This window comes from Heteronotia binoei, chromosome 5, assembly GCF_032191835.1.
Source record: "Heteronotia binoei isolate CCM8104 ecotype False Entrance Well chromosome 5, APGP_CSIRO_Hbin_v1, whole genome shotgun sequence".
NCBI classification, from domain to species: domain Eukaryota; kingdom Metazoa; phylum Chordata; class Lepidosauria; order Squamata; family Gekkonidae; genus Heteronotia; species Heteronotia binoei.
The window spans coordinates 21709995-21730262 of NC_083227.1; the positions used below are offsets into that span (position 1 = coordinate 21709995).

Below are 20268 nucleotides of genomic sequence, written 5' to 3' on the forward strand. Positions count from 1 at the left end.
CCTTCCATTCTAGTTGGAAGAGACCTCTGGGGCCATCTAGTCCAACCCCCTGCACACTGCCCATGCTCCATGCTCAGAAGGTGGACAAAAAACCCTCAAACATCCCTGGCCAAACTGGCCTGGAGAAACTTGCTTCCCAGGCCTCATTTTGGGCTGGTGCTCACAGGAACCTCTAAACTTTATTGCGTTTTTTCTTTTTTACCTCCCCCCCCCCCCCAAAAAAACCCCTTGCTTCTGGGTTCCATTGTTCAAACCCCATGTGAGAATTATGCTGAACTCTAAGACAAACTTGCTAATATTTTCTCCCACAAAAAAATGGGGAAATAACCAAAATGTATAAAGCAGACAGATGGAAATCTCCATCATGCCACTGTGGCCACTAAGGAGAAAGTCATTTACAAAGTATGATGGGAGTAAGGTTTTATTTTGACAATTATAATTCAAGAAGCATTTGAAGGTAGATGCTGAGCTGATATAATTTAGTACACCCTCCGGTAATGTCAGGGGTGTGCGGCATATGCAAATGAGTCGTGTGAATGCGTTGTGCTAATGAGCTCTGGCACCTCTTTTTCTACAAAATGACCCCTGTAATGCTTCCTGACCCCAAAATGGCCAGGGGCCAAGATAACTAAGCACGAGCTCTCTTTAGTTGGAAAGCATCAACTCACCTTTTTTAGCCAACTTGAGGAAGCCCACTTCTACTGAACAGGGAAAATGAGGCAGAGGAGAATCTTTGCTTAATTTCTTTCAGATTTCACCATAAACAGGGAAGAAAAAGAGTCAAGAGAGCTCCACCTCCTTTATCTCTTCTACGCCTGGATAAATCTTTCAAGAGTCCTCAAGAATTGTATTTCCCAAGGTAAGAACAGAATTGCAATGACCGGAGCGAACCATTTGGGGATGCCCTAAAATCCGGAATGGAGCAAATCAGCCCTGGAATGGGCATTACACAAAGACAACTGCAAACCAGAGGCAGGATGTATTAAAGACACTTAATCTTGTAGAAATGTGAGCACTAAAAGAATACACTTTTAGGAACCCTTTCCCCAGCCAAACATTGAAATAATATACTTTTATGAACCCTTCCCCAGCCAAAATGCAGGCAGAACAGTACAGAACGAGCATTCAGAAACCATTGGAGTGTAATGGTCACAGCAAGTAGGGTTGCCAGGTCTGGGTTGGGAAATACCTGGATACTTTGAGGGTGGATCCAGGAGAGGATGGGGTTTGGGGAGGGGAGGGGAGGGATGTCACCTCAGCAAGACTCAATGCCACAGAGTTGACCCTCCAAAGCAGCCATTGTCTCCAAGGGAACTGAGGTCCCTCTCCTTTCCCAAACTCTGCTCTCCACAAGCCTTACCCCCCCCCCCAAAAAAAAATCTCCAGGGATTTCCTGTGGCTATCACAGGAGGGCCTGCCAGATCCCAAAAGGCTGTTTCAGGGCAAGGCAGGACAAGAAGAGTCATCTTCTCAAAACCCAGAAGGCAACGTACTTCCTCAGGCTAGCAGGGTCAGAGTGGGCCTGTGGTTAGAATGTCAGACTAGAAACAAGAGCCGTGTTCCCTCTAAGCTGCAGAGTGTTGTGAGCAAAAATTCTACTTTGTGAGCTACTGGCATTAAAGTTGTGAGCTGCTGCAGAAATTAGTGTGCTCTGGGGCCATTTTTCCTGCGCTAAGACAAAAAGATGTGAGCTGGAGGCTAAAAATCTGTGAGCTAGCTCATGCTAACTCAGCTTAGAGCAAACACTGACCAAGAGAGGCACTGGCAGAGCCCGGCCAGGCTGTGAAAAAGAGATGCAGCAGCTCATGCAGGGATGGGGACAGGTGTGGGGACTGGAGGATGGGCAGTGAGGGGGGGCGAGGCTAATTTGCTGGGGGCATCACCCTCAAATGCATGCCCATGGCTACAGCCCTGAATGAGACCCAAGTTTGAATCCTACCTCTGCCACAGAAGCTTGCTGGGTGACCTTCAACCAGCCTCATCGGCTACAGCTGCCAGCTCTGGGTGGGGAACTATCTGGTGGTTTCGGGGGCACAGCCTGGGGGCAGTGGGGTTTGGGGAGTGGATAGCCCTCAACAGGATATCATGCCATAAAGTCAACCTTTCTTCCCTAGGAAAACTGATCTCTGGTTTCCAGAGACCAGGTGTAATTCCAGGAAATCTCCATCCACCACCTAGAAGCTGAAACCCTGTTCTTGGACAAATCTACCCCACAGAGTTGTTGTTGGGAGAATAAAATCGACAGAAAAATGAAGTAAGCTGAGGGGGGGAGGGAATAGGACATTTGTTATAATCTAATTTTATCTGCAGTGCACCAAAAAGATCACCCTTAATGTTGCTTCATCAGGTATAGCAATTCCTGTGGTAGGAGGCAGAACGGTTAATTCAGTATCCAAGCTACTTTTAATAATTTAGTGTTCGAACCACCATTAAATACCCAAAGTGGTGGGGGTCTTGGGTTGGTGAGCAGAGCCAGCGGGTAGAGTCTAGCGTCTAACAACCAAGTAGGCTTCCAAGGGAAACATTGGAAATAGTCACATGAACACATGAAGCTGCCCTATACTGAATCAGACCATGAGTTCATCTAAGTCAGTACTGTCTACTCAGTCTGACAGCAGCTCTCCAGGGTCTTAGGTTTACGATATAGGATTTATACCCCGCCCTTCACTTGGAGTCTCACAGCGGCTTACAATCTCCTTTACCTTCCTTCCCCACAACGGATACCCCGTGAGATAGGTGAGGCTGAGAGAGCTCTCCCAGAAATTGCCCTTTCAAGGACAACTCTATGAGAGCTACAGCTGACCCAGGGCCATTCCAGCAGCTGCAAAGGGTTCTCCCAGGTAAGAGTCCATGCACTTAACCACTACACTAAGCTGGCTCTCACCAGCATTTCACATCACATCACCTACTACCTGATCCTTTGCTGGAGACTGAACCCAGGACCTACTGAATACCAAGCAGAGGCTCTGCTACTGGGCCATAGCTCCTCCCCACACTTGTAGGGAAATCACTCTGGTTCATGGAAGGGGGGGGGGGACAAAAAACCCTGTGAATTATGCTAATTATAGACTCTATAGTTGCTATGGAAACACCAAATGCCTGAAGTTTAGGTTAGGCCTAAACTTCAGGCAGCATTTGGTGTTTCCATAGCAACTGTAAAGTCTATCATTAGCATAATAGTTGATAGAACAACAGCACAGCATAGTGGAGAAACAACAGCTCAGGGACAGAGCATCTGCCTTCATTCAGAAGGTCAAATCAGCCTCTAGTTAAAAGGATTGCAGGTGCTGGGAAACATCTCTAAGAGCTGCTGCCAGTTGCAGAAGACAATCCTGACTTGGATGGGCCAATGTCTGATCCAGTATACCGTAGCCTTGAAATGCAAAGGCCTGCAAAAACAGGGGGACATCTCCCATTATTTTCCCATTGATTTCTGTTGAACAGAAAAACGGAAATGTTTTTGAGAGTTCACTGAAGACAGACTTCTGACAAATATTTTCTCTTTTAGAATGAGTGAAATGCTTTTTTAACGCAAGGTTTTTTCCCCACTCAAAACATAATGTATGGGGGCCTGACTCTACAGTTGCTATGGAAACACCTATATAGCCCAGGCAAGCCTAGTCTTCTCAGATCATGGAAGCGAAGAAGGCCAACCCTGGCAAGTACCTGGATGAGAGACCTCCAGAGAATACATGGGCCAGGACAGAGGAGTAGGAAATAGGAGTAGGCTACCTCTCTGAATGTCCAAGACCCATTAAGGGTTGTCAGAAGTCATGGCTTCCAGGCATGCATGCACACATACAATACTCACACAAAAAATAATTTTAAAAACCATATGGTATGAGAAAAGTTTGAGTGCTTTGACTATTTTCCAGAGGGGGGGGGATCAAGAAACTTGGGAGAAGTCTAAGAAACTCCCCCCCCCCTTTTTTTGAATGAACGAGATGAAAGAAAGTGTTACTCAAAAATGTGTAGAACAAACATTTTAATTGAGGACGATCTGAAGCATTAAAGAATGATTCCTATGTATACTGTAGACACACATAATATTTTCAGGGTTTGCTTGTTTAGCGTAAATAATTTGGGCAACAATAAGTTATGTATTTTTATGATAAGAAATGATTAAAGATCTCGGTGATTTCAATAATACAAAGTTTCGCTTAATATCCAAACATGCTGATACTCCAATGTATTGTGACAGGCTGAGAACTTCTGTCCAAATAATACCTTTTCTTTTCTACCTGCAGTTTTTATTTCTGCCTGCCTCTCAGATGACAAAAATTAAAAAAAATTGCTTTGGTAGCATCAGGTGCGGCAATGTGCAACTGCTCCTCGAGTACTGGGCATACTTGCCAATTTTTTTCTTGGAGAAAAGGAACATCTTTACATTTTCAAGTTCTGTGAATACGCTACATGGTACAGCTTTATGTGCTAAGCTAGGAATCATGCATTTTGCATTGTTCATTGAGTAAAAGTAGTTACAGGTCTGATTATGTATTGCAGATTGCTGTGTTTCATTGCTTTAGCATTATTTCCCAATCTGTCCTGTAGCGATGCCTGATCATACAAGGTTTCTTCCAATGAAAGAAGGCTATCCGAAGTCAGAGAAGATTCTCTGAATCCCAGAGCCACGAAGCCTCTGAATCCCAGAGCCAGACCACATCAAGTGAAGGCCTTGGCCTAGGGTTGCCAATCCCCTCCCCCCCGCTTTAGGGTCATCAGAAAGCAGGGGGAGGGGAGGGAAATGTCTGCTGGGAACTCTGTTATTCCCTATGGAGATTTATTCCCATAGAAAATCATGGAGAATTGATCCGTGGGTATCTGGGGCTCTGGGGGGGGCTGTTTTTTGGGGTAGAGGCACCAAATTTTCAGTGTAGCATCTAGTGCCTCTCCCCAAAATACCCTCCAAGTTTCAAAAAGATTGGACCAGGGGGTCCAATTCTATGAGCCCCCAAAGAAGGTGCCCCTATCCTTTATTATTTCCTATGGAAGGAAGGAATTGAAAAGGTGTTCAGCCCCTTTAAATGTGAGGGCCAGAACTCCCTTTGGAGTTCAATTATGCTTGTCACAGGCTTGATCTTGGCTCCACCCCCAAAGTCCCCAGATATTTCTTGAATTGGACTTGACAACCCTACCTTGGCCTATCTGCCCTGTTGTTGGCAGTCCAGAGGAACTGGTTGGCCACTGTGTGAGACACGAGGCTGGATTAGGTGGGCCACTGATCTGATTCAGCAGGGATCTTCTTGTCTTCTTCAAGGAACCAAAGCAAAATCTCTCAGATCCTCCTCCTCACTGAATAAATTTCATCAATCTTTAGTTGTTTGGCAATTTTTTTCCATAGGAGGCACCCCAGGGCTTGTGCAGCCCCGCTTATTGCATAACATAATAATATATGGTTATATATGGTAAACACTGAAATGCTGAGATTCTCCCAGCCTGCCAAATCATACCTGTATTTCCAATATAGTTCCTTACTTCAAAGCTGTAAAAACAACCCATGGCTAGCCAATATCTCTTTGCAATCATCCGTGAAGACTCAGCATGTTCTACGTATTCACACGAGAAGAAAACCAAAACTGGGGGCGAAACTCTGATTAGCGCTATTGCTCTAAAATGAGTACCCAGCTTGCTGGGGGGGAAAGTGTAGATACTGGGGAAGGCAATGGCAAACCACCCCGTAAAAAAGTCTGCCATGAAAGCGTTGTGAAAGCAACGTCACCCCAGAGTCGAAAACGACTGGTGCTTGCACAGGGGACTACCTTTACCTTTTTCTGTTGCCAAATGACGATTATGTATTGCATTTATTTCAATCCTCCCCCCATGTCTTCAGAAGCTCCAGAAATCTAAGACAGCTTCACGTGTTACGTATGGACAAAACCGCAAGAAACAGCATCCTGGTTTGCATCACTTTTAACATCTGAATGCCGCCAACCTGGGCCGGTTCCAGAGTTTGGGGGCCCCAGGCAGAGAGTTCTTAGGGGGACCCTTCTCACCCACTGATATGTCCCACCCATATGTCCCCTTTCTTGTCCATGAATTCTTCCTCAAGTACTTGCCAGAGTTGGCCCAACTTAGCTTCTGAGAACCGGTGAGATGAGATTGGGCTTGCCTTGGCTATCCAGGTCAGGGTTCACTACGGTAATTTTTGAGGCCTTGTTTTGGGTGCTCTCGGGGCTTTTTTTTTGTAGTAGGAACTCCATTGCATTTTAGGCCACACACTCCTGTTATAGCCAGTCCTCCAAGAGCTTACAGGGCTTGTAGCACAGGGCCTACTGTAAGCTCTTGGGAGGACTGGCTACATCAGGGGTGTGTGGCCTAATATGCAAAGGAGTTCCTGCTACAAAAAAAGCCCGGGGTGCCCTGCCTTTTCAGATTAGACAGGTGGCAACCAGGGAGAGGGCCTTCTTGATTGTGGCACCAAAATTCTGGAATTCTCCTCCAGACCTGCCTGTCCTCTTATGCCAGCGGGTGAGGAATGTTGGCGTTCCCTCAGTGATCCTCCTTCCCCGTGCAATGTTCCCACTGTTATTTTTATGTCTTTGTATGCATTTTAGCTCTGATTTTAGATAATAAAAGGGACCTTCAGGGTCATCTAGTCCAACCCCCTGCATGATGCAGGAAACTCACAAATACCTCCCCCTAAATTCAAAGGATCCTCATTGCTGTCAGATGGCCATCTAGCCTCTGTTTTTAAAAAACCTCCAAGGAAGGAGAGCCCACCACCTCCTGAGGAAGCCTGTTCCACTGAGGAACCTCTCTAATGGTCAGGAAGTTCGTGTTGAGTTGAAAATTCTTTTGATTTAATTTCAACCCACTGGTTCTGGTTCTACCTTCTGGGGCCACAGAAAACAATTCCACACCATCCTCTATATGACAGCTCTTCAAGTACTTGAAGATGGTGATCATAATTTTAATTACATGGTGCTGTTCTTTTGGGTTGGTTTCAATGGTTTTAAAATGTGTTCTTGCTATGTAGGGTTTAACTGGTAGTTGCCTTGATTTTTGTAAAAAAAAAAATTAAATTAAAATAGCACTCCAAGCATTTCTAAAATAAAAATTCTGGGCCCAGCAGAAGATAGCAGTGCTCAGTATCTGCAGAAAGCCTTCCTTGACACAGTTCCTACTCCCTGTGGACTCTGAGGTGAGAGGTCAGGTGGTCACTCCGACGGAAGCTCTTTCCACATTCAGGGCATTTGTAGGGCCTCTCCCCTGTATGGATGCTTTGATGTGAGATAAGGTGTGCTCTCCGAATGAAGCTTTTGCTGCACTCCAAACATTTATACAGTTTCTCTCCTTTGTGGATTCCTGCATGAGAAAAAAGGTGAGCATACTGACTGAAGCGCATCCCGCACTCCGAACACCGATACGGTTTATCACCCGTGTGCATCCTTTGATGCAAAGTAAGGCTTGTGCTCCGGCAGAAGGACTTCCCGCACTCAAAGCATTGATACGGCTTCTCCCCAGTGTGCACTCTTCGGTGCGAAGTCAGGTGGTCGTTCCTGCGAAAACTCTTTCCACACTCAAAACATTTGTATGGCTTCTCCCCTGTGTGCACTCTTCGGTGAGCAACAAAATCTCTATTCTGACTGAAGCTCTCATTACACTCTGGACATGTGTACCGTTTCTCTCCTGTATGGCACTTCGGGGATGAAGTAAGGTTCTTCCTTTTATTAATGTTATTTTCACATCCTGTGTGTTTATATAGTTTCTCTCCTGTCTGCAGCCTCTGACGTCTTTTAAGACTGGGTTTCCTCCTTTGTCGCTGCTTTGATCTATCTTGATTCCCAGTTTCCTCTCCAACCTCCAGATTCTCATCTCTTCCTGAATATCCCCCAGCTGTTTCTCCCTCACTCTCGGTTTCCCTCACGCCTGCTGCTGAAATAAAGAGAGAAACACAGTCATGAGTCCTGGGACACAGAAGACAGGTGACTCCTGAATATCTATATAAAAGACACCTCAGGAAACAAACAATATTGCCAATCACATTAAACCTAAGTTAGGAGCACTTCAAACAAACCGATAAACATGTGGAGAAATTTATCTGAGAATGTTTGTCACACAGTGGTTAGAGCAGGGTTCCTCAACTTGCCAATGCTTCCTTTGGCACCTGGTAAGTTTTTCAGATAGTGGGCGGAACCATTGTAATAATAATAAATTTTATTTGTATCCCGCCCTCCCCGCCTAGGCAGGCTCAGGGCGGCTAGCAACAAGTTCAATAAAATTATACAATATATAATGAGTTTAAAACAGCATTTAAATTATACAGTAGTTTAAAACAACAATATCTAAAACAGTTCCGGTTGTCTAAGTCTAAGTCCATAATTTAACAATGGCGGTGATATCCTGATGTTATTCTGTGCATTTATATAATGGCAGAGATCACTAGATAAAATTGTTGGTGGGTTGAACAGCCATCTTATCAGCGGTCTACAAAGGCCTGCTTGAAAAGAATGGTCTTACAGGCCCTGCGGAATTGGTCCAGATTCCGCAGGGCCCGCACCTCCTCTGGGAGCTGATTCCAAAGGCACGGGGCTGTAACAGAGAAGGCCCGTGCCCGGGTGCTCTGTAATTTTGCCTCCTTTGGCCCAGGGATAGTCAGCATGTTCTTCCCTGCTGACCTCAGTGCTCTTTGGGGCTCATATGGGGAGAGACGGTCCCTCAGGTAGGCAGGTCCTCGGCCATATAGGGCTTTAAAGGTGATAACCAGCACTTTGTAGCGGACCCGGTATGTAACTGGCAGCCAGTGCAGTTCACGCAGCCCCGGCTGTATATGCTCCCATCTCGGGAGTCCCAATAGTAGCCTGGCCTAGCTGCACTAGCTGCAGCTTCCGGGTTCGACACAAAGGCAGCCCCATGTAGAGGGCATTGCAGTAGTCCAATCTTGAGGTGACCGTCGCATGGATCACTGTTGCCAGGTCCCGGCGCTCCAGGAAAGGAGCCAACTGCCTTGCCCGCTTCAGGTGGAAAAATGCCGACTTGGCAGTGGCCGCTTCAGGTGGAAAAATGCCGACTTGGCAGTGGCCGCTACCTGGGCCTCCATTGATAGTGAAGGCTCCAGTAGGACTCCCAGGCTCTTGACCCGGCCCGCCGCTTTCAGCAGCGCACCGTCAAAAACCGGGAGAGGTATTTCCCTTCCCAGAGCGCCGCGACCCACGCAAAGGACCTGTCTTCGTCGGGTTCAGCTTCAGCCCACTCAGCCTAAGCCAGGTTGCCACGGCCTGCAGTGCCTGGTCTAAATTCACTGGGACGCAGTCAGGCCGGCCATCCATTAGCAGATAGAGCTGGGTGTCATCCGCATATTGATGACAACCCAGTCCAAAACTCTGGGCAATCTGGGCAAGGGGGCGCATGTAGATGTTAAATAACATCGGGGAGAGAACTGCTCCCTGAGGCACCCCACAATCTAGTGTGCGCCTCCGGGAAAGCTCACCCCCGATTGCCACCCTTTGTCCCCGACCTTTGAGGAAGGAGGAAAGCCATTGTAAGGCCAGCCCCCTAACCCCTATGTCGGCGAGGCGGCGGGTCAGTAGCTGATGGTCGACCGTGTCGAACGCTGCCAACAGGTCTAACAGTATGAGCACCGCCACGCCACCTTGATCCAGTTGCTGCTGGAGGTCATCTGCCAAGGCGACCAGCACTGTCTCCGTCCCGTGGCCCGGGCGAAAGCCGGACTGGCAAGGGTCTAGGACGGAAGCGTCATCCAGAAAACCCTGTAGTTGCAGCGCCACTGCCCTCTCAATAATTTTACCTAAAAACAGTAAATTAGAGACCGGTTGGTAATTTGCCAATTCGACCGGGTCTGCTGTACATTTTTTCAGGAGGGGGCAGACCAAAGCCTCTTTCAGAGGTGATGGAAAACGCCCCTCCGAGAGGGATCTATTTATTACGTCCCATAAAGGACATCTAAGCTCCCTCTGGCAAGATTTAATCAGCCAGGAGGGGCAAGGGTCCAAATCGCAAGTTGTTGGGTGCGCAACAGAGAGAATTCCATCGACTTCCTCCAGGCTGAGCGGGTCAAACCGACCCAACTCAAAACCCGAAGACAGGCGCGGAGCCTCAAGTTCCCGTACTGCATCCAATGTGATAGGCATGTCTTGGCGGAGTGACGTGATTTTATCTGCAAAATATTTCGCAAAAGCCTCACAGCCTATCTCTAATTCCCTAACATTTGGTTTGCCTTGAGGCAATGTAGTAAGATCTCCAATTATTCTAAATAATTGTGCCAGGCGCGAATTTGCAGATGCATTCTTGGCGGCAAAGTAATCTTTCTTTGCCATCTCATAAAACTTCACTGCCATCTCATAAGACTTCATAAACGTTCTAGAAGATGTTCTCGTTGCTTCGTCCCGAGTATGCCGCCACTGCCTCTCTAATCGTCTAAGCCCCTGTTTCAGCCGGCGTAGCTCCAGGGTATACCATGGAGCCAGCCTCCTGCGAGGGCGCAGAGGACGTCGAGGTGCGATTTCGTCGATGGCCCTGGTTAACCGGCCTTGCCAGGCCTCCACCAGGTCATCAAGGGAATTGCCAGGGGGCCAGGGGTCCCCCAGTGCCATTTGGAACCGTTCCGGGTCCATCAGATTCCGGGGGCGAGCCAAAATAGGCTCTCCGCCCATACAGGGTTGGGGCAGCATCCCCACACGGGCCTTAAGGGCTAGGTGATCCGACCATGGTACCGCTTCTACCGCGATATCGTTCACCGAAATCCCGGACGCAAAGATCAGGTCTAACATGTGCCCGGCCTGGTGCGTGGGTGTCGTAACAAATTGAGAGAGGCCCAGTGTCGCCATGGAAGACACTAGGTCCATCGCCTGAGTGGAGGCCGAGTCGTCGGCATGGACGTTGAAATCACCCAGGACCATAAGCCCTGGGTACTCCAACGCCCAGCCCGCCACAGCCTCCATCAGGGATGGTAAGGCGCTGGCCGGTACGTTAGGCGGACGGTACACCAGCCAGATCGCCAACCCCTCTCCGACATCCCACGCCAGACCGGCACATTCAATGCCCTCGATCTTTGGGGCCGGGAGAGCCCGAAAGGAGTAACCCTCCCGTATGAATAATGCCAATCCTCCCCCCCCGCCCGCTATTCCGCGATTGGTGAAAGACCGAATAACCTGGGGGGGTCATCTGGGAAAGAGCCACTGTCTCCCCATCTCACACCCAGGTCTCGGTCACGCAAGCCAGGTCCACGTCCTGCCGAAGCAGGAACTCCCTGAGGGTCATGGTCTTATTATTTACGGACCTGGCGTTGCATAACACCAATGACGGAGACAGGCTATTCCTCTTGTCCCCACTACCTGTCACTGTTGGGATGGGAAGTAGACTGGAAGGGAGCCGAGCACCATGTTGTCGCCGTCCCCTTCCCTTACACCTCTGTCTATTCCCACCGTCATACTTTCCCCTCCCCAAGAGCACTGGAATCCCTGGGCCAAGCATCCGCGCCTATGCCCGGGGTGATCTTACTAGTACTGGACAGCTTCGCCCGCCCCCCCCAGGTTCTCCCAACCTACAGTTATTTCGCACCCCACCGGCCACTCTGGTCTCCCAGTTACAGACCCACTACCTATTTCCCAATTTAGTTAATTAATTAATATAAGAAACCCTCCCATAATTCTCCCTCAAATTGATTAGTTAAAAACCTAATAAATTCGATCCTAGCATCACTAACAAAATAATACCCTCAACAGTCTTCCCGGTTAATGAGCTAAGAGGCAGAACTTGTTCCTGGCTCCCCTCATTCAAAGGAAAGAGTTTCCCATGGCTGCAAAGTGTTGGGGATGTATGCATGTGTATCACATTTGGTTCCATATCCTGCAGCAGCCAATTTAGTATTAGGCTCTGACTTCTGTGGCAGCCATTTTGGAGTGGCATTCTCCACTCCCTCTCAAAATTCCATTGGTGCCCACAGGCTCAAAAAGGCTAGGGACCCAAAGGGTTCGAGTGTCAGTCAGGGATCTGAGGAAAACCAGGTTCCAATCTATACTCTGCGAAAGAACCTCACTGGATGATCTTGGACCAGTCATGATCTCTAGACCTAACCTACCTCACAAAGTTGTTGTAAGGATCGGGGAAGAAAGCAAGGAGAATGATGTGATAAGCTGCTTTGGAAAGGGGAAAGCGATGTCACTTTCCATCACCCCACCCATTTCTCATCCCCTCTAATTTGTTCCTGATGTAGTTATAAGTATTAGTGTTCCCTCTAAGCTGAGTTGATGTGAGCTAGCCCACGTTTTTTTAGCCTCTGGCTCACACATTTTTGTATTAGCTCAGCCTGCCCAGGAGGGATGGCCCCAGAGCACACTAATTTATGCAGTAGCTCACAACTTTAATGCCAGCAACTCACAAAATATAATTTTTCCCCACAAGACTCCACAGCTTAGAGGGAACATTGGAGACAAGGAACAACTATAAAAACATGACGCCTGTTACCTGAGCCTGCTTTGGCGGGGGTGGGGGTGGGTGGGGGGGAGGGAGGGATATAAATCAAATAACCTTACCTTACAGTGTTGGCTTTGGGAGACCTAACGAATAAACCCAACGAATAAACCTAACCTAACCTTCTGCATTCAACAAAGAGGAAGAGCCCTCTGTCATCTGAATTGGCCCCTCATACGAACAGATGAAGCTGCCTTATACTGAATCAGACTTTGGTCCACAGAAGTCAGCATAGTCTACTCCGAGTGGGAGTGGTTCTCCAGGGTCTCAGGCTGTGGTCCTTCACTTCACCTGCTGCCTGATCCCTTCAAGCAGATGCCAGGGTCTGAACTTGGTCCTTCTGCCCGCAAAGCAAAGGTTCTTCCAATGAGACATGGCCTCTGCCCTCGAGATCCTTGCTTCCTCCCCATTACCTGTGAATCTGATGTTGTCCCATCTTGCCGCTTCCTCAGAGCTATGGAGGAGCCATCCTTCCTCTTGATGTTCCAGGGAAAGAAGGTTTGGTCCCAGAACTGAGAATCCTTTGGAGAAAGAGGGGGGTGGGAAAGGCCTGTTACATCGTGCTATTAGATTAAAGAAGGGCTGAGGAAGAAGCTTCCAGGCTCCTTTTTCTTCCATGTTTACAACAAAAAGGCAAGGACGCATACCCAAAGAGATCACCGTCTCATAATTTTCCTCCATAACTTCCTGGTAGAGAGCTTTCTGGTCTGGATCCAGCACTGCCCATTCCTCTTCTGTGAAGAATACAGCCACTTCCTCAAAGGACACTGGTGGTCTCTGAAAGAGGTAACGTTTCCCAAATGAATGTCTCTTCCTGTTTCAGAGCATTTGCAGGGGATAGCAAAATCTCTCTCAGCAAAATCCATATGTGTGTGTGTGTGTGTGTGTGTTCGATTTATATCCCACCTTCCCTGCCAGAGCAGGCTCAGGGCAGCTTACACATTCATGTATATATATGAAAAATAGAAGTACATTAAGACATAAAATCGTAAAAACATCAAAACATTTCAAGTGCTATATTAATCTCTGGATGGCAATCTGTTTGATAAGATGGATAACTGGCTAATCTGTTTTTATATCGCATTTTACTATTCTGCCGTTCCAGTTGGATGTTATAGATAGATAGATAGATAGATAGATAGATAGATAGATAGATAGATAGATAGATAGATAGATAGATAGATAGATAGATACATTTTATTTGTATCCCGCCCTCCCCGACCAAGCGGCTCAGGGCGGCTAACAGCATAAAATTCGATACATACATTGTATAATAAATAACATTTAAAAACAGTTAATTAAATCCATAAAATTCTAAAAAAATTAATACATTTAGTGCTATTCCATCAGTAAGTTTAGTTGGCAATTTAGTAGTATCAGCTGGTGAAGGCCATTTGGAACAGAGTGGTTTTGCAGGCCCTGCGGAATTGTTCAATGTCCCGCAGGGCCCGCATTTCCTCTGGGAGCTGATCCCACAGCTGTGGGGCCAGAACTGAGAAGGCCCGAGTACGGGTACTTTGGAGTCTTACCTCCTTTGGCCCGGGGATAGTCAGCAGGTTCTTCCCTGCTGACCTCAGTGCTCTCTGGGGTTCGTACGGGGAGAGGCGGTCCCTAAGGTAGGCAGGTCCTAGAAACAGATCTTAGGTTCATGCTAGAGTGCTCCAGTTGTTTCGGAGTCTGTTGTAGCCTGTGATCTTAATTAACAGATGCCCAGTGGAAGAGCGCCATCTTACAGGCCCTGCAGAACTGTGCGAGCTCTCGCAGGGCCCTAACCTCCTCAGGGAGCTCGTTTCACCAGCATGGAGCTACAACAGAAAAGGCCCTGGCTCTGGTCATCATACATACACACATATGCATATAAAATACTGGAAGATCTGAAACCGGCTGCAATAAAAATCGCATTTTTTCATCCAGACTTGGAAAGGTATCCTCCCAAAAGTTCAGAAAAGTGGAACTGACCAAAGGCTGCTATGCCACAGTTGATCTGTACCACAGGTACTCCAACAATGGTTACTGGTCTGCCTTCTTGGTTCTGGTGTTATTTGTGTTTGCTCGAGGTTGGGTGGGGGGTTGTTATACCCATGGCAGACCTTTGTGGGAAGAAGGATGGCACAGCAGTGCCCAAGGGCAACAACATGCACAGGATTTTCAGGCACCTCCGTAGGTCTGCCATCAAGCCATAAGAAGGCAGCTCCATCATGGGCCCTGTGCACGGTGACAAAAGAATACATTTGCGCTGGCCTAAGGATAATCTGATCTGATCACTCTAACACTTCCAGAGCCATCAGGAAGGCAGCTGTTCCTTATCAGAAACTCCTCTACCAAAAGATATCCTTTTGTCTTCCATGGGTGTGGGATCACACCTCTCCTCAGTCTGTCCCTCAAGCTCTTCCTGGACATTATCTAAAAGGTCATCCTTGTTTCAAAGGTGTGGGACCACACCTTTCCTCAGTCTCTCTCTCTGGACTTTCCTGGACATAATCCTATCATGCAGATGGAAACAGTTCCCTCTCTTAACAATAACTACGTCTGTCTCCCACAACAACCTGACCACACGCCAGTTTGGTGTAGTGGTTAAGTGCACGGACTCTTATCTGGGAGAACCAGTTTTGTTTCCCCACTCCTCCACTTGCAGCTGCTGGAATGGCCTTGGGTCAGCCATAGCTCTTGCAGAGTTGTCCTTGAAAAGGGAGCTTCTGCAAGAGCTCTCTCAGCCCCACCCACCTCGCAGGGTGTCTGTTGTGGTGGGGGGGTGGGGTGGAAGAAGGTAAAGGAGATTGTGAGCCGCTCTGAGACTCTGAGATTCAGAGTGAAGGGCAGGGTATAAATCCAATATCATCATCTTCTGCTTCATCATCTCAGGAACCAAGAATATTAAATTATAATGTCATCCATCAGCTCAATTTGGTATCTACCTATCAGACCCGTCGAACAGTTTTGTTCCTAGCTGGGAAACCTCTCACACTTTTGTGTGTGAGGAGAACCCTCCCCTGCACCCATCCTACTTCCAGCCCCCCTCTGTCAATGGGTATAAGAATAAGGGCACTGCCTATGCTCCATGTGTGATAGATAAGACAACAATGGCAGATCACCTGACCCGCCTTCTTTTGGGATTCATTTTGCCTCAATAAAGATTTCAGTTCATTGCAGTCTAAGTGCTATTCCTTAAAATAAAAAAGGTAAAGGTAGTCCCCTGTGCAAGCACCGAGTTGTTTCCGACTCTGGGGTGACGTCGCATCAGCACGTTTTCATGGCAGTCTTTTTACGAGGTGGTTTGCCATTGCCTTCCCCAGTCATCTACACTTCCCTCCCAGCAAGCTGGGTACTCATTTTACCGATTTTGGAAGGATGGAAGGCTGAGTCAATCTTGAGCCAGCTACCTGAACCCAGCTTCCACCAGGATCGACTGCAGTACTGCAGCTTTACCGCTCTGCGTCACGGGGCTCCTATTCCTTAAAATAAGAAACTTTAAATAAAAAATGCTTCCATGGATCTGCATTTTGCTATTATCAGCATTCTGACCACACGGAAGGGAAACACTTTTACAGGAGGGAAGGAGAAGAAGAGATTAAGTTTTCCATTTGTGGACCAGAACTTTCTTGCCTTCCCCCTCCTAGGGTTGCCAGCCTCCTGGTGGTAAGGACAACCCAAAAATACTGTGGAAAATTAACGAAGTATCATGCACTAAAAATTACTACTATTGAACCTAATTCCAAAACTCTCTTAAAAGTTAAACAGTCCAAGATTAGAATTCAGGTGGTGGCTGGAGATCTCCTACTATTACAACTGATCTCCAGGCTTTAGAGATAAGTTCACCTGGAGAAAATGGCTGCTTTGGAAGGTGGCTTCTATGACATAACCCAATGAAGTCCCTCCCCTCCCCAAACCCTGCCCGCCTCAGGCTCCACCCCTCAAATCTCCAAGTCCATCCCAACCAAGAGCTGGGAACCCTACCTCACACACTGTGGCCCTCTGATCTCCACAAAATACTGTTCCTGAGGGACAAAAGGCTCTGAGGAATGACTCAGGTGGGCAGGGTGCCTGCAGCAGGAAGGGGGAATAGGTGGAAATTGCCAGTTCAGTCTGGATCCAGCCAATTGGTTTAAGAGAAGGAAAAGGACCGGAGACAAGGAGTTGAAGAAAGAAGAAGCCCTTAAAAACCTAGAAGATTAGTATGAAATGATCAGGAGTACGTTGGAAAGGCAAGGAGAACACAGGTAGATTATGGACCACAGAACCAAATAAGGGGCAAAGCCAGACACAGAGCTTGAATTTTGCTTCATAGTTGGAACCAGCCAGCCAGGCTGTGGCTGTCAAGTCCCTCTAAAGAACTTCACATAAGAGAAGTCATGTTGGATCAGGCCAATGGCCCATCCAGTCCAACACTCTGTGACACACAGTAGCCAAAAATACCAGGTGCCATCAGGAGGTCCGCCAGTGGGGCAAGGACACTAGAAGCCCTCTCACTGCTGCCCCCCAAGCACCAAGAATAAAGGGCATCACATGCCCTAGACAGAGAGTTCCATCTATACCTCGTGGCTAATAGCCACTAATCGGCCTTTAGCTCCAGATGTTTATCCAATCCCCTCTTGCCATCTATGCTTGTAGCCACAGCCACCTCCTGTGGCAGTGAATTCCATGTGTTAATCACTCTTCCTTCTATCTGTTCTAACCTGACTGCTCAGGAATTTCATGGAGTGCCCACGAGTTCTTGTATTGTGAGAAAGGGAGAAAAGGACTTCTTTCTCTACCTTCTCTACCCCATGCATAATCTTGTAAACCTCTATCATGTCATCCCTCAGTCAACATTTCTCTAAACTAAAGAGTCCCAAGCATTTAAACCTTTCTTCATAGGGAAAGTGTTCCAGCTCTTTAATCCAGGGGTCTCAAACATGCAGCACGGGGGGCAAATCAGGCCTCCAGAGGGCTCCTACCAGGCCCCCAAGCAACTGGCTGTCATCTGCTTCCTTCTCCCTATATGTTCCCTCCTTCTGCATAAGTTTGCTTTGGAAGGCTTGCTCAATTGCACAGGAGCTACAGAACAAAACCTCTATTTTCTCCATCGGCTGAGACTTGGGGAGGAAAGTGGAGGAGGCAGAGCTAGTTTTTCCAGGCTCTCTCAATCACACAGCAGAGCTAACGAGGCAAGCCTCTCTTCCTTATATTGGCTGAGGCTCCTCTCCCCTTCCCCAGTCCCCTGGGGAAGAAAGGAAAGAGCCACGGCTTTCTTTGCCCAGTTCCCTGAATCCCATGGGAGAAATTTTTAAAAAAGCACCTTTAAGACCAACGAGTGCTAACGTTTTAAGTTTTTAAAAAATATATTTACGTAATTGTTTCTGTCTGTCCTTTATAAAGTTGATATCTCTGTTATCTCAAATAGGTACACACATGGCCTGGCCCAACGAGGTCTCATTTTTGTCAGGTCCAGCCCACATAACAAATTAGTTTGACACTCCTGCTTTAATCATTCTAGTTGCCCTTTTCTGCACTTTTAACAATGCTATAATATCTTTTTTGAGGTGCGGCGACCAGAATTGAACAGAGTACTCCAAATGAGTGCATAACATTCTCACCTGCCCTTCCGCCATGGCCACCTGTTGATTTCTCATAAGGTGTACCTCTTCCACTGCCGCTGCATGGAGACCAAGCTGCATCCTTAACGTTTGGGAGATTTCCTGCACCACTTGGTGTAACTTCTCTTCTGGTACCTTTACTCTGGACGACAGAGGCAGGCTGAGCTTCATAATTCATGAATACATGTAAACAATATTTAAATCGTATCAGTAAGCAATTTCAGAAAGAGACAAAGAACTCTTGTGCCATTCTGTTTAGTAAATGTTTAATCCTGTTCCAAGATCTTTTTCTTCCCATTCTGTTATTTAAAATCCCCTTAGCTGTCCGGTCCTGAAGGCTTTATGAAAAATAAGAAGCTTTATTTCTTATATTTCCTTATTCCGTGGGAATATCAGGGGCTCTTCAAAATAACGATTTGCGTCTTGTTCTGGACAGGTTCCTAATACTTGATCCTAAAGTAAATTAATACTGTGTATCCTGCTAAGTTTCTATAATGACTTAAGTAAGATTACATTTCCTCCTACCAGGGCTTTTTTTGTAGCAAGGAACTCCTTTGCATATTAGGCCACACACCCCTGATGTAGCCAATCCTCCAAGATTTTACAGGGCTCTTAGTACAGGGCCTACTGGAAACTTCAGGAGGATTGGCTACATCGAGGGGTGTGTGGCCTAATATGCAAAGCAGTTCCTGTTACAAAAAAGCCCTGCTACGATCCCCTTGTCCATTTTTTAAGGTGCATGCTGGAGTTTTAAGATATATTAGAAATGTATCTATTACTCTCACCGCTCAGCCTCCAAACCTTCCCCGTTTCTCCATCCCCGCTGGGACCTTTTGGGCAGTGACTCGTGTTGTTTGCACATCCTGTTTACGTCTCTAAGTGGGTTTTGCAAGACCACAGCACACTCTAGAGAAGCAAGTGAGGTACTACACAAAGAGAGACTTGGGGATGCCAGATTTATAAAAACGGGAATAATCATCATATCCGAACTGCAGATTGACAACTATGTTGCAACAGATTCAACGCTGAAAGATATCATCAATAAAAGCAGCCGTGGAACGATTAAATAGAAATAATCACAATCAAGTGACAATAAAACCATTGCTCTGTACTTGTTCCAGCCCGCTTTTTTCTGCCTCTCCTTCCACTATTGTTCCCCACTGCCAACCCCCAAGGTTGCCAATTCGGTTGGGAACTTCCTGGAGATGCGTCCATGAAACTTGGGGAGGGCAAAGTTTGCCACGCAGTTCATCCTCCGAATGAGCCGTTTTCTCCAGGAGAGAAAATGTGTAGTCTGGGGAACACTATAATTCCCGGAGATCTCCAGGGTCTATCTGGAGGCTGGCAACCTTAACTCACCCCCCCTCCTTTTATTTATTTCCAAAAAGGGCTCCTTGTCGACTTACCTTTCCTTGCAGAAGCCAAAATTTCCCTCTCCAATCTAGGAAACCCAAGAGCAGGAAGTGAAGAAATCACTGCTTCACTTTACTTTCCTGAACCGCCCTCCAAGCCATTCTAGGAAAAAAAGAAATCCCGCAGCCCCCTAAACTCCATTAAGCTGCAGTCCCAAACAGAAACACTGAAACCAAAGGGGTGGGGGTGGGGGAGCTAGGCTTGCACCGTGGTAAGTCCGGCACTCGCAAGGGCTTTTGGGAGTTGTGGTTTTCATCAACAGCAAACCGCAAACTAAAGGCACGTGTAAGGGCTTTGGAAGGAATTTTTTTCTGAAAGTTCTGAAAGTTTTTCTGAAAGTTCATTTACAACAAGTCCTTTCCTGATTTTCAGCTTCGCCTGTCTTTTCTGGCAGATTTCCTCCCGTGTTTTGTTCTTTTAACATTTTGGAGAACTAAAATTTTTGCCCACTGTTTTGTTTTGCGGGATATTCCTTGGTCTTTAATATAAAAGGCGCTAGATTATTTGGGATTTTGGTTTGGACCAACGTGGCTCCCTGCGGTCTGTGAATATTTAAAACCTGTGCTTTGCTCGATTTGTAAAACATTTTCTTCCTTTTGACAACCAGTGGCAGCTTGTTTGCCAACAGTCATTTGCCGGGTTTCATGCTATTTAGATTTTAGCATTTACTATTAAATTATGCTACTTTTCGCAATCCTTGTTTCATTCTGGGCTTTTTAAATATGTGCTATTTATCATCGGCCTTTCTCATTGAGATCAAGGCAGATTGGATAATCTGTAGACCTGACAGCGTAAAGTGCTGTCGAGTTTACAGTTGCCAGGTCTGTGTTGGAAAATATCTGGAGACTTT

At 47.0% G+C, this 20268-nt stretch overlaps 1 protein-coding gene across 5 annotated transcripts; it reads right to left on the minus strand.

The window, feature by feature from the left end:
* Positions 1 to 6999: 6999 nt before the first annotated feature.
* Positions 7000 to 19665, minus strand: LOC132571202 (zinc finger protein 85-like). Of its 5 annotated transcripts, none has more exons than XM_060237908.1 (5): positions 19412 to 19665; positions 18006 to 18147; positions 13080 to 13209; positions 12846 to 12953; positions 7000 to 7875 (listed from the first exon to the last, which is right to left on the minus strand). In XM_060237908.1, exons 2-5 carry the CDS (start codon positions 18084 to 18086, stop codon positions 7121 to 7123), a joined length of 1074 nt encoding a protein of 357 aa, XP_060093891.1. In that variant the 5' UTR covers positions 18087 to 18147; positions 19412 to 19665; the 3' UTR covers positions 7000 to 7120. The 5 variants fall into 5 exon arrangements, with proteins under 5 accessions (XP_060093891.1, XP_060093893.1, XP_060093892.1 ...); XM_060237910.1 differs by having other exon boundaries at positions 7000 to 7872; positions 19412 to 19646; XM_060237909.1 differs by having other exon boundaries at positions 18006 to 18170; positions 19412 to 19644.
* Positions 19666 to 20268: the final 603 nt, after the last annotated feature.